The 13,769-nt window shown below is 29.2% G+C and overlaps 1 protein-coding gene across 13 annotated transcripts in view; it reads left to right on the forward strand.

Moving 5' to 3' along the window:
* The window catches only part of LOC145263754 (serine/threonine-protein kinase tousled-like 2), a 618,843-nt gene extending 613,698 nt beyond the window's left edge, over positions 1 to 5,145 (forward strand). For 10 of the 13 annotated variants that reach the window (XM_080120782.1, XM_080120784.1, XM_080120779.1 and 7 more), the window contains one exon: positions 4,009 to 5,145. In XM_080120782.1, the coding sequence (XP_079976908.1) occupies positions 4,009 to 4,123 (115 nt within the window). In that variant the 3' untranslated portion in view covers positions 4,124 to 5,145. The remainder of the gene's footprint in view (positions 1 to 4,008) is intronic. The other 3 variants (XM_080120786.1, XM_080120783.1, XM_080120777.1) reach the window with 1 other exon arrangement.
* The last annotated feature ends 8,624 nt before the right edge of the window (positions 5,146 to 13,769 follow it).

Raw genomic sequence — 13,769 nt, forward strand, 5'->3', positions numbered from 1 at the left:
TTTTTTTGGGGGGGGGGTCACCCTGTATTTACTTAACTGAGCACTTTATTTTTTATCACACACACACACACACACAGAAGGTGGAACAATAAAATTATTGCTCTAACTAAAACAACACTACAGCTTTATTTTTAAATTTTTATTAAAAAAATCAATTCAGGTAACTTGATAATGTAGTAGAGCTGACATCTATTCAATGCCTTCAGTCTCAATCACCATCTTGATATGGGTCCAATTCAGCTATAATTTTATCTTTCCACTGTGTGTGTGTGTGTGTATATACATATATACACACACACAAAAATGTAATCCATTGTGTCAGCTCTTTAGTTCAGTTTAGATTATTTGAATAAGAAAAAACTCAGTTTACATAACCAGTTAAATTTTTTAAAAATAAAGACAAAATCCATCTCTTGTTGCTTACTATAAATCCTCTCTCATTTTCCTTCTCCATGGTTAAATAGTATTATCACTTGTAGCGTTACTTTCTTTTTGTTTACAATGAACTATTGTAATTTTGAGTTGTATAATTTTATTACCTTTTAACTTTTGATAAACGGAGAGAGTAATAAACATCAATTAAAATAAGAGCGTGTGAGGGAGAGGCGTTGTGCAAAATACAGTGAGTGAATGTGAGAAACTTGATAAGAATTGGTTTTAGTGAGTTGATTGCAAAGTACAGATAATGAAAACAATTAAAATGGATTTTTTTTAAATGAGAACTTTTGAAAACGGAATAATGAATTATTATTATTATTATTATTATTATTATTATTATTATTATTATAATAATAATAATAATAATAATAATAATAATAATAATAATAATAATTAAAAAAAAATTAAAATTAAAACCGGAGATCCTTTTTTTTTATTTTCTGATCTTAAATCCATGAGTGATTGCTCCTAGAATAGAAAATTAGATATCTGATCTAGCTGTTTTCTATGATGCTCAATTTTCTCTTCTAGAGGCAGTCATCAATAAACCCAACAACATCATCAAAATGAGAGGGGAAAAAAATAAAACATATTACAAAGTCTTCTGTGATTAGGGTAGATTTCACTGAAAGTCTCAGAAAAAAATATGATTTTCATTTTTCATTTAATAAAAAGATAAAATAAATAAAATTTGACAGTATTACTCTGTTTTGAAGTTTTAACCTTACGAAATAATGCTTTCAAAGAATGTGGCTAACTCCTATTGGATTTTTTAATTTTATTTTTTCAAACACAATCTGAAAATTTAAGAATAGATTAGTATGTGTTTGTGATAAAAATATATAGAAAGAAAAAAAAAGAGACAAACATCGATTAACTTTTATTCTCTGTATGGCTTCACAAAGTTTTCTACTTGAAACATTAATTTAAAACAATAAAGAATTTATTTATGACTTCTTGTATACCCAAGGTTTAAAAGTACCACAAAAAAATTGAATTGCACTTGACTTCGTTTTCACAAACTGAACAAGAAGGAAACTCTTCTCCTTTTGGGAGCTTTACTATATTACAACCACTGATCATGACATTGAATATGACTCCTTTTGCCAGGACATTATCTTCAGTCCAGAATATGACTCGAGACCTATTAAGTCACCATTGTATATGAGTGTAAATATTTAATGCTCCTAATCGATTGTGAAGAAAAATTAATATTTTGAAAGTCCATTAATTTATTCCTATTTTATCGAACATGGATTTAGATTTGAAGAAATTGTGTAATGATTCACAAAATAATTTTTACACTATTATGAAGATCTCCTTTCACCCCAGCTTATTTGATATGATAATAAAACTTATTTTTGGATGCGATTTAAGATAAAATGAATTGAACTCACGGTTTTCATATTAGGAGACTTTTGTGTTTATCTTCCTTCCTCTGTTCCTCTCCCACCACCATTTCTCATCTCATTCTTATTTCATCATACATTCAGTGTGCAAACAAGCAACCAGATAAGATTCTGCAATATTTAGTAATATATATATATATATATATATATATATATATATATATATATATATATATATATATATATCACAATAGGAAGGATAACCGAAGACATTGGTGAGTTTGCCAAAAATTTGTTCCTATTCAGGCGACTTCATCATTAGGGCTATGACACCAGCATATTCTTTTCCCTGTTTTGATTCTCAGGTATATATCCATTCATATTTTATATGTTTTTATGTAGAGTGATCTGGTTCTCTGTTGATTAATTGTGTCTATACTCGAGAGTTAAAACAATGAAAAGGAGATGCTGTTGTCATAGCCCTAACCATCAGTTATAACTGAATTTCAAAGAAAATAAATTAAAACGACATCTTGATGATGTCTCCTGAATAGGAACGCGACATCAGTAAACTCACTAATATATTAGGTTTTCCTTATTCCCATAACATTGAAACACTAATGTGTGTGTTTGTGTGTGGATTGTATTTTTACTAATTGAATACCATCCTTTGTTGTGCATGTTTGTTTTCTATTCAGTGTTTCTTGTTTTGTTTGATTATTGAGCATTATAATGCAAATGTTGTCTATAAGCTTGTGTGGGTGGATATCGCATGACTCTGATTAATGATGTTTAATCGACAAAATGAAATTAGATAGAATTATGGTGTTCTCTTTCAAACATGAAAAATCATGATCTGAAGAAGATGCTAAAAAGCATTAAAAAATTTACAAAAATGACTGGATTTGGCATTAAATAACCTGAAAAGGGTTGATATGCCATAAAACAAAACAAGCAAACCAATCTTCTGGGATGTTCCGATAACTTAGTTGTCTCCATTATGATCTAAACTTGGGGAGACCGGATGTCCCGTTCCATTGTAGAGTATACTATTATTCAGTTGGCAATACAAAACAACCAAATCATCTCCGGTATCAACTCCCAGATCGACCGACCTTAAACTATATCCAGTGGTGAGGCCCCAGCTCGCGGGCTTTGGGGAGTGTGGAGCCACCCTTTAATTACCATTGCTCCCAGGTCCATTCTGACCCGGAGTGGTAGTACCTGTTAAGGTTCCAACTATGGGCTGAATAGAAACCGACTTGAAAACAACAAATATATTCTATTAAAAAATTTTTCTCCAAAATCTTTGGATTTGGCATTAAATAACCCGAAAAGGGTTGATATGCCGTAAAACAAAAACAACCAACCAACCCAGATCGACCACTAGGCATACTAAAGAATGCAAAATAAATATCTGTGAAAGCCTACTACCCACTCCAGAAGTAGAATGCTCACATAACCAGATGTTATTGCAAGGGATGCCAATGTTGATAGGTGGAATCTGGGAGCAGTCATGAGGGATCGGAATATCTCCATCTCTACTACAGTTGAAAGATGCATTTTTTCAAACTTTGGAATCTGTATGTCCAATTTGGGAACCTATATGAAATCTTGAACTGGATTAAACAGTTTTGAGTGGAAAGCTATTCTTGTAATACAAAAATGATCCAAAAAAGGTAATATAATGTTATGCGACGTTACATTTTACCACCATTTCTCATCTCATTCTTATCTCATATATACTCCCGTTCATCAATAATCACGGCTTGGATTTAAAAAAAAAAAAAAAATTTGCACAAACATTAGTCATGGTGAAAGTAAATTTTTGCCACGACAGATTTTCTGGGATAACTATGGTTGCTTCCGTAGGGAGCATTATAGAGGTAAAATTGCTCCAAAATTGTTTATCTGTTCATTTGTTTGCACATTTCTCAATAACCATGCCTTTGATTTTTTTCTGAAATTTTGCACAAGCATTAGTTATGGTGAAAGTAAATTTTTTATTCGTGGATGGAAACCCTGTATGTTCAGCTTGTTTTAACGCTAATTTATTAAACAACTTTCTTTTTCTTTGTAATGTCATTTATTTGTAGGGTGAGAACTCTTTGTTTCCACAGTTTTCCTAGACAACACCGGGATATGACACTAAAATGTATGTATTATGTGATTGTTGTTATTATTTGTTTAATTTAATTTTTTTGTTTTTTTGTCATTGCAGACATCTTAGTGAGAGCATCAGTGGTTCTACGGGGGTTTCAACTGTTTCACTTGCCGGGCCATCACTCACCATCAGCCAGACTCCAAATTTCACATTTGGCGATAAACATTCATAGCCATTAGCGTCACCGCATTAAGATGCGGTTTCCCGATTGGGAAGACATTTTTTTACACAAAGACAAAAACAAACTAAATGGGAAGTAAAAGAAACGTATTACGGGAAGATAACAATGACGAGCGAACCCAAAGGAAAGAGAGAGCGAGAGAGGTAAAAAGAGAAGAGAGTTTGGAGGGGAGAGAGGAGGGAGAAAAAGAAGTCATTTTTTTTTCTTCCCCAAAAGAAAGCTTGGATGATGCAAGAAAAATCATGTTGCTTCGTTCTTGCTTCGTTTTACAGAGGCAAACAAGCACAAATTACCAAATAAATCCAAAATGGACACTTCCAACACATATTCGACAGTCCCCCCTCCCCCCTCATCCCAGAAAAGAAGGCGTGACAATTGTTTGCTCCTCCTCCTCCTCTTTCTACCGGTTTAGAACATCGTTTCTCCTCCTCTTTCTACCAGTTCATGATATCGTTCCTCCTCCTTCCCGTTTCTCTTCCTCTGTCTCCACAGGTTGGAGTTTATAATCAGCGGCTTAAAAATTGTTCCTTTTTTTTTTTTTTTTTTTTTTTTTTAAGTACAACACACAAAACATACATTTTTCAACAGCTGATGGCCGATCCAAAGAGACTACTCCGTACATTTCTCATCGACTTCTTCCTTACTCTTCTGATGATAGCGCCCCAACCCCCTGCAATTTTCTTTTTATTTCTACTCCACCACCACCACCGCCACCATCCTTGATCTTCTTGTATAAAAAAGAAAAAAGAAAGTAAAACATGAGAGAAAGAAAGGGAGAGAAAAAGAAAGAAAGAAAGAGTATATGTGAAAAAATGATTTTTTGTTTTTTTGTTTAAGAAGAGGAAAGGTTGATGGCAAGAAACATTATAAAAAATTGAAGAAAGATGAAAAAAAAAAAGTAAAAATAATAAAAATAGGAACCAAAGAAAACGATTCCTGTCTGTCTGTCTGTCCATCTATGTTTGACCTGTTAACAAAAATAAATGAACGTATGAGCAACTGCTCCCCAGAAATGATGGTGTCTATCTGCTGCCTCCAATTTTGCCAATAGCCTACGGATAAGTTTAATAAATTCAAAAACAGATAATAAATACTACAGATGCTTTCCTTCCTCTCCTCACCCGTAACTGCGGTGTCAAGCCAAAATCATTCCAGCTTCAACCCACCCACTCCTATTTCTCTACATCATAAATACACAGATCTCTTGGATGTTCCTGCAAACATTTTTTTTTTTTTAGAATTCTTCTTGTTTTCTTTCTTTAAAGAAGAAAAAGGGAAAGAAAACTGATTTATTTTCATTTTTATACATATATATATATTTTTGTTTTTTTAATTTCTTTTCCCTTTTTTTATCTTTTAAATTTAATTTTTTTTTTTTTTTTGTGACGTTTATGGTTAACCCCATGAAAAGAGGGTGGGTCCTTACCTGTTCATGGTTTTTAATTGTAAATTCTCTTTAATTTTAATTTAATCTTTTTTTTTTTTTTTTTTACTTTCTTTTTATCAAAAGCGAGCAAAATGATAAACCATCCCAACAAAACTTTTTTTTTTTTTTAAATTTAAATTACCAAAATATTTTTAGATAAATTAACACATGAAATGATTACAAAGGATTTTTAAATACAAAAACAATCAATTGCTGTATTTAATTGCACTAGAATGTGTGGACACATATCCATTTACCATCATTGAAAAGGAAAATATTTTTAAATACACTTAGATGTAAAAGTATTGGAAAACTGCCTTACTTTTGCTTATATAGAATGACTTGTTTAAAAAAAAATATATATATGTGTTTACCATGTTTGATTGCATTAGGATCTATGGATACATACCCATCTATCATCACATTCATTCAGTAGAAAAATATTTTAAAAAGGGAGATAATCTGTGTGCTAATGACGAGAGACAGAAAACTTAGAAAAATGACCCCACTTTACCCTTATATAGGATGACTTGTTAAAAAAAACCTCATTGAAAAAATATATTTAATGTATTTGCTATATTTGATTGCACTAGGATGTACAAATGCATTAACCTCATCCCCATTTCATCAAGGACGATGATGTTACCTAAATGCACTCTATTGTACTCAAAATATAAATATTGGCTTTAAGAGAAAAAAAACCTCCCCTTTTTTTCTTTTGGCTTATTTAAAATGCAAAATGACATATTTAAAAAAAAAAAAAAAATACATTTTTTTTTCTTAATTTAAACATTTTAAAAAAAATATGCAATTAATATTACATTTTAGTGTGTCCTTTAAATAACAGGGTGACCTTTTTAAAAGAAGAAAAAAAAAATTGTGTGCCCTTTATATGCAGGGTGACATATTTAATGGTTTTTTTTTTCTCCTATGCTGTCAAATATCGTTTCTGGTTTGATATTTTCAAACCCTTTCCTCAAATTGTTACCCAGTTAGTACATGTCTATTGTAATATGGTTGATTTTGATCAAACCCTTATCTAACTATGAGTGAGTCATTTGCAATTTAAGAAAATGTTTCACAAAAAAACAATATATTTGTGCTCCCATCTCTTTTCTTCCGAAACTGTGATGTTTAGGATGATGATGGGGATGCTTTATATCGGGTAGCCTACTGTTGTGATGTGTCCACTCTACAAAATAATAACTTTTCAACTTTTTATAAAGATCAAGAGAAAATGTCTCTCTGCATTAGCACACAGATAATGCTTGAATCTTGCACCCATGGCAGACTGACTAATATATAACCGATGTGCTTATGTTGAGAGACATATTCTCCCGGTCTTTATAAAATGTGGAAGAGTCCATTATTATCTGTAGGGTGGACACACCACAACAACTACAATCATATCTAAAAGTAATTAGCCCAAGAAAACACACACACACACACACACACACACACACACACACACACACAACCTCTGATTCATTCATTTCACAGTTCATCCTAACTACAAATTGTTTGTTTCTCCCTTTTAATTCATATTTTATATTAAAAAACAAAAAATTTCCTCCTAAATCTTTTCCCCCAGATTTAAAAATAAGGTTTTAATAATAATAATAATAATAATAATAATAATAATAATAATAATAATAATAAAAAATGATTATTATTATTTCTTTATTCATTTTTAAATGATTATTCTTGGCTCATATTGGCATGGAAATGAATATTCATTAAAAAAAAAGAATAAAAATTCTAAGTATTTCATTAAATTTGAAATATGTTCTTATGTTCGTAGAACCTGTCAAAAAAACGACTCCACTTTTGTTCATATTAAGAATTCTTTCATTTGTTCTTTAATGCAAGAAGAAGAATTTTAAGAACCATATTGGTTCATCAAAAAAAAAAAAAAAAAGCCATCATTTTATTGCACATCATTAAGTAGAGGGATGTTAACTATGTTAAAATATATTTAGCGGTAATGTGTATACAGTATTCTAGAAAGAAAATGATTGCTGAGTTCTTGAAATGTGTCCAACAAGTCTTGTAAATAATGTTTATAGCAATGATGATCATGCGGACTGAAGAAATAACAATATTCCAACTTGTCATGAAGCTGGCTAACAGTTTTAAAAGGATTTAATGGATTGCCAAAAATTGGTTAATAGCCAATTCATAGAGGTGTGAAATCTGTAATTTACCATGCACATTGAACAGTCAATTGATAGTTGGAGATGGAAATGTTCAAAAGATGGATTTTCTCTTTCAATACAAAAAAAAAAACTGTTTTTGAGCGAAGCTAACTTTCTTTACGAACAATTATCTTTATAATTTTTACGTGGAATAAGGATTTCTTTCAGATTCAGTTTTTACATAAAACTAGAACTCAGCAGCTATTTTCTTTTTAGGCCACTGTGTCTACACATTACCTATTTAGTATTTTGATTCTTTAGCAAAATGATATATGTTACTTCTCCATATGTTGAAGATGGGGCTGTGGTATTATTCGTGAAATATCAATTTATCAGATTTTTTTTTTTTTTTTTTTTTTTTTTTACCTTCCAAGCAAGGAGGCATTATTTTTCGACAAATACAGCAATCATTTTCAGCCATCTTGAAATACAGTGTAAACCAACCTTGTCTCTTTCTAAAAGTTAACCATCTCCACAAATTAAATTTTTTTTTAAATGTTTGCAGAAAAGGAACCACTGTTTTGCTAAAAAAAAAAAAAAAAAAAAATTTTTTTTTTTTTCATTGAAATTAATTTCTGATGAGAGAGGTTGGGGGTATGCTGTATTAGTATTTAAAAAAAAAAAGTGCAAAAAAAAATCATGATGGAGTATACAGTTTGACTATATGTTCTAAGAACATGCAAAGTTTTTTTATGTAATGGTTGACTTTGAGAACGGGAGTGAATTGGGTTACACCTTATTTCAAGATGACCAAAGCTAGTTCTATGTATTAGAAAATAATGTAGAGAATATGATCTCCACCTGCAAAAACTTGACAGAATTATGTTGAGATTTAAACGTTTTTAATCTGCTAAATTGGTGCTTGGTAATACTGCAAAGACATTTTGGCGCTTCTGTATTATACAAACAAAAAAATATTGAGTTTTAAGCGAAACAAATGGTACCTACATAATTATCATGCTGCAAATAGTAGCATATTCAAAAATTACAAAAAACGATAAGATAGAAAAATAATTATTAATGAAAAACGTTTATATGGGAATAAATTTTGTCCGACATTTTGAATTACGTTTGTCACGTGATGTAAGCAACAGAACTCAATTATCTCCGCTGTCAACTTATATCTCCTTTTAGTAAGCATACTATAGTGATTTTGCTTTTGCTTTTTCACAAATTTATTTTTTTTATTAATTATTATTTTTATACTTTATCGTTTTTCATAATTTTTGAATATGTTACTATTTGAGACCTAACAATTACATAGGTAGCATTTGTTTCGCTTGAAATGTATTTTTTTTTTTTTTTTTGTATAATAAAGAAGTGCCAATATTTTTCATTTACATTTAGTAAAATTAAAAAAGAAAGGCTAGGTGTGTGTGTGGGGGGGGGGGGTCAGTCTATCATTCCTACACTTCACATTGAAAACTAAATTTTTAGTGTCCAGATGCATTTATTATTATAAAAAACATTTCATAAATGAGTTTACAATCATTTCAAAGAAATATGGATGTTTAGTTTGAACACATTTTCTTTACTAATAAAAATAAAAATATTTAATATATATATATATATATATATATATATATATATATATATTGTTTTTGATATTTAGAAAACAAAAGTCACCAAAAGAAATTCCATTTACTTTTGAAATTATTTATTTTAAATACCACTGGGTATTAAAAACGAAAACCAAAAAACAAATTTAAAAAAGAAAGAAAGAAAGAACTTTGATTTTGTGAGCAACGGTTAGTCATTTATTATCTCCCTTGCCTTTATTGAACGTTAAGATCCGGCATTTTTCTTGTTATATATATTAGAAATTCCTCGGACAGATGTGCCCCCCCCCACTTTCCCAAAGAAAATATACCAATATATAATTTATTCCTCCAAATAATTTGAGACATATTGTATAGAATATTTTTTTTTATAACTTAGATGCAAGGTACTGGATCTTTAAAAAAAATATATATTTTTTTTTTTTTTTTTTTTTAGTCAGTTAAACAAGATCCCAAAACAATGGAGAGTTAGTTGACAGAATTTATTATGAAATAATTTTAATGACCTCGTATGGACAGTGATGAACAAACGAAATCATTTTTGTTTTTAAATTGCATGGAAAAATGAATTTTAATTCTGATCAGGCTTTTATTTGTAAAAGAATATATAGAAATTATTTCTGGTTGTCATTTTTTTTTTTTTTTAATAAGTTAGTGTCTGCCAAACCCTCCAAAAATTTATGATCGTACAAATTTCACTAAAATGTTTATAGTTGAAAATTTTTTATGCAAGTCCAAAGTTCAACACAATTAAAAAAAAAAAAAAAAGAAAAAAGAAAGAAAAATCTTTATGGTGTACGTTACCATCATATTCCAAAAAGCACATAAATTGATCAAGTAATGTTTTTTTTTATTTATTTAACTAAGGAAATCAAATTTTATAAGGATGTTGCCTTGATCTGCCATAAATAAATAAAGGGAGACAACTTAATATGAACTACCAAAAATCAAAATCAGTCTGGTAATGACAATGATCTACTATTAAAATTACAAAAAAAAAATAATTTAAAAAAAATGATTTTCTATATAAAATTAATTGATCAATTGACATGAGCTTTTTATTCTGTATTTTAGGTTTTCTTTTTTTAATTAGGTTTAACTCTGGACATGCACTTTTCTTTCATTCAACCTAGAAGATGAAAAAAAAAAATTTTTTTTTTTTACTGCGAATGGTTATATATCCTGTATGTCATGGCCAGGGTGTATAGCTTCAGTAATATCACTTGGGATATCTACGAAATAGGTAGGATATTCAGAACAATTCCACTGTTAAAATTTTAATTGTTATTTCTAAAAAAAAATAATTTTTTTTTAATCTAAAAAAAATGATGTATTCATTTCTGACAGAAAATCAAGGGAGGTTATATTTCTTTTGACTTGATTTTGTATAAAAGATGAGAAATCATATCCGACCTCACTATTTTTCTTTTTAACTCTTATCTTTACATCGTTTAAATGAATCAATAACATGGTTTTGCAATTATGCGACACTAAATTTACATGAATATATTTTCTCTACGGTGATGGGTGGGGGTGTAAGAATTTATAATAATTCAACAAACTAAAATTAATTAATTAGATTTATCTAAAATTTAATTAAAAATATGATATGTACGAATTTATAATAATTCAACAAACTAAAAGTAATTAATTAGATTTATCTAAAATTTAATTAAAAAATAGATATGTACGATATGCATCCATTTTTTTTTATTACTTGAAAAAATGTTGAGATAAGTTACTTGATTGTTCATATCAGAATTAAAATTCCAGTTTAGTATAACTTACCCTGCATAGACGTGTTTGCAACCAATTTATCTTTTTCCCCTAAAAATTGAATGAGTAAACGTGTTCAAAGAATATTACTTCAAAAGCTAACACAGACAAGTTGTATACGTCAATTCTCAATATTTCTAGGCGTTTTTCAGTTAGAAACGAGTATATTTAGTCATGACTCTTCTGTCTGGTAGCTGTGTCTCTTCCATCGCGGACATTGCGAAAAGCATCGGTACCATAGTTTTTGAAACATATAATTGTTCAATCTTTTTTTTATATATCTATGAAAATAAAACTTTTTTTTTTTTTTAGATAAGGCACCGGGGAAATGTCGATGTAGTGATAAACAAAACAAGATTTTATTTTAAAGAATGGAATGTTCAGCTGGATTCATATGATTTATTAAAAATGGATAATTTACAGTTTCTTTGATTATTACTATTTATTATGTAGAAGGAATAACATTGACAAAGATTTAGCAAAGCAAATAATTTACTTGAGATTGATTACAATTAGGATATCAAATAACTACTTATGAGAATAATTGCTGATAATTTCAGAATTACTGAAAATGTCTTAATTACAATTTTTGGTGCAAGTCCATAGTTCAATGTAAATAATAATAAAAAAAAATAAAAAATGCAAAACAAAAATCTTTATAATGTACATATCCATCATAGAAGGAAGGTATTGTGTTCCAAAAATCATGTAAATTGATCAAATAGATTTATTTTTTTACCAAGAAAATCAAATTTTATGAGTGAGTAAAAAAAGAACTGTTTTGCGTCACCATTTGGGGGGGGGGACAAGGGCAGATAAGTCCACAATAATTCAGACTTGTAAGATCAGCTTTGTAATGCTAATGATTTTACATTGTTTAAAATTATCTAAAAATGATTTTCTTTATAAGAAATATGTGATCAATATGGGTGATTTTTGGAATATGACATTTTGTTTGTGGTAGGCATGCACATCATAAACAAACATTTTTTTCTTTTTGAACTATGAAATTGCACTCAATCTTTTGTTAATCAGTTATTTTATGAAGCTAAAGTCTTACATTAGTTCATGTGTTTCCATAATTTTTACTATTGGAATGTTAATATCAATTTGCACTTTGTTTCATTTTAGTGTAGGTCCGTTTTTTTTTTTGGGGGGGGGGGGTCTGCAGTGATATGAATAATGATTAACAGAATGAAAAATGGCATTTTCTTAATTGAGTTTGAAGCCACTTTTAGTGCTTGCTAATTGCCAAAGCCTACATACACTACCTACAAATACTTTTTTTTTTTTTAAATTTACAAAGATGTTTACAAAAAAAAAAAGAGGTAATAGGAATGAAAGACCTGATCATCGGCATGGCATGAGGATAGAGATTTTAAGAGAGTAACCCATTCTTCTGTAATTTACTTAGTTAGCCCTAGGTGTAGAAAATAAAATAAAAAAACAGTTACATGTCTTCTTTAAGGATTGTAGGTCCTTATTCAGATTTTCCCTGTGTTAAAAAAAAAACGAAAATAAAAGAAAAATCTATGATGTATGTACTCATGAGAAAACGAAAATACTATATTCCAAAAATCATGTAAATTGATCAATTAATTTTATTTTTAAATAAGAAAATCAAATTCTATGAGTATCCGCCATATTGGGAAAAATAAACCTTTAAAAGCAAAAAAAAAAAAAAGCAAGGGAGATAACTCAACAATAGTTCATATTTATTCGGTTTATCTTGTAAATGCCTATGAATTTGCATTAAAAATCGCTTAAAAATGATTTTCTTTATAAAAAGAAAACTACTTTATCAATTTATATGATTTTTTGGAATATGATCTTTTCTTTTTGTCCCCGGTACATATATCATACAGATTTTTATTTTTTTTAATATGAGGGTAATTCTGGACAAGAACTGAATAATTAAATTTGCATCTATTGCAATGATTTCAATATGATTATTTAACGTTGTGCATATATGCATAAAATTATGTGTCAAATAATATGGTAAATATGGAAACAAACTCTTTGGTTCTTCTCCAAACTTCCCCTTATAAAAAAGTAAAGAAAAACTGTATGTTGTATGTATCCATGACAAAACGAAAATACCATATTCCAAAAAGCATGTAAATTGATCAAGTAGTTTTATTTTTTTAACTAAAAAAATCAAATTTTATGAGAAATTAAGGTTGGAGTGTCTCGCATCTTGAATAAACAAAGGGGAGATAATTCAGTTGCAACTTCCGAGCTTTTTATTTGTTTGTTTTCAGCCTTGTAATGGCTATGATATACCATTTAATTGCTTAAAATCGTTAAAAAAAAATGAATTTTTTTATATATGAAAAAAAAAAAAAAACAAAAAAAAAACCTACTTGCTCAATTTACATAATTTTTGGAATATAGTCTTTTCGCTCCATGATGGGTATATACATCATAAATATATTTCTGTATTTTTTTTTTTTTTTTTTATGTGGGAGAATTCTGGACAACGACCAGTTATTTATGCCAAAACATGTTTAAAAGAATTCACTAAGTTGGCTATTTCAATTCGGTTTGCCACATTTTATTTATGAAATGAATATTAAGTTGTCTTCAGTTTTACACAGAGAACAGGAGAGGAAGATGCTGTGTGTGTTTATGAGGGAGGGTATAAAATAGGGTGTGGGAGTGGTGATAAGTGTTTGGGAGGG

The sequence above is a fragment of the Euprymna scolopes genome, chromosome 39 (assembly GCF_053919585.1).
Source record: "Euprymna scolopes isolate OS-2025 chromosome 39, ASM5391958v1, whole genome shotgun sequence".
NCBI lineage: Eukaryota > Metazoa > Mollusca > Cephalopoda > Sepiida > Sepiolidae > Euprymna > Euprymna scolopes.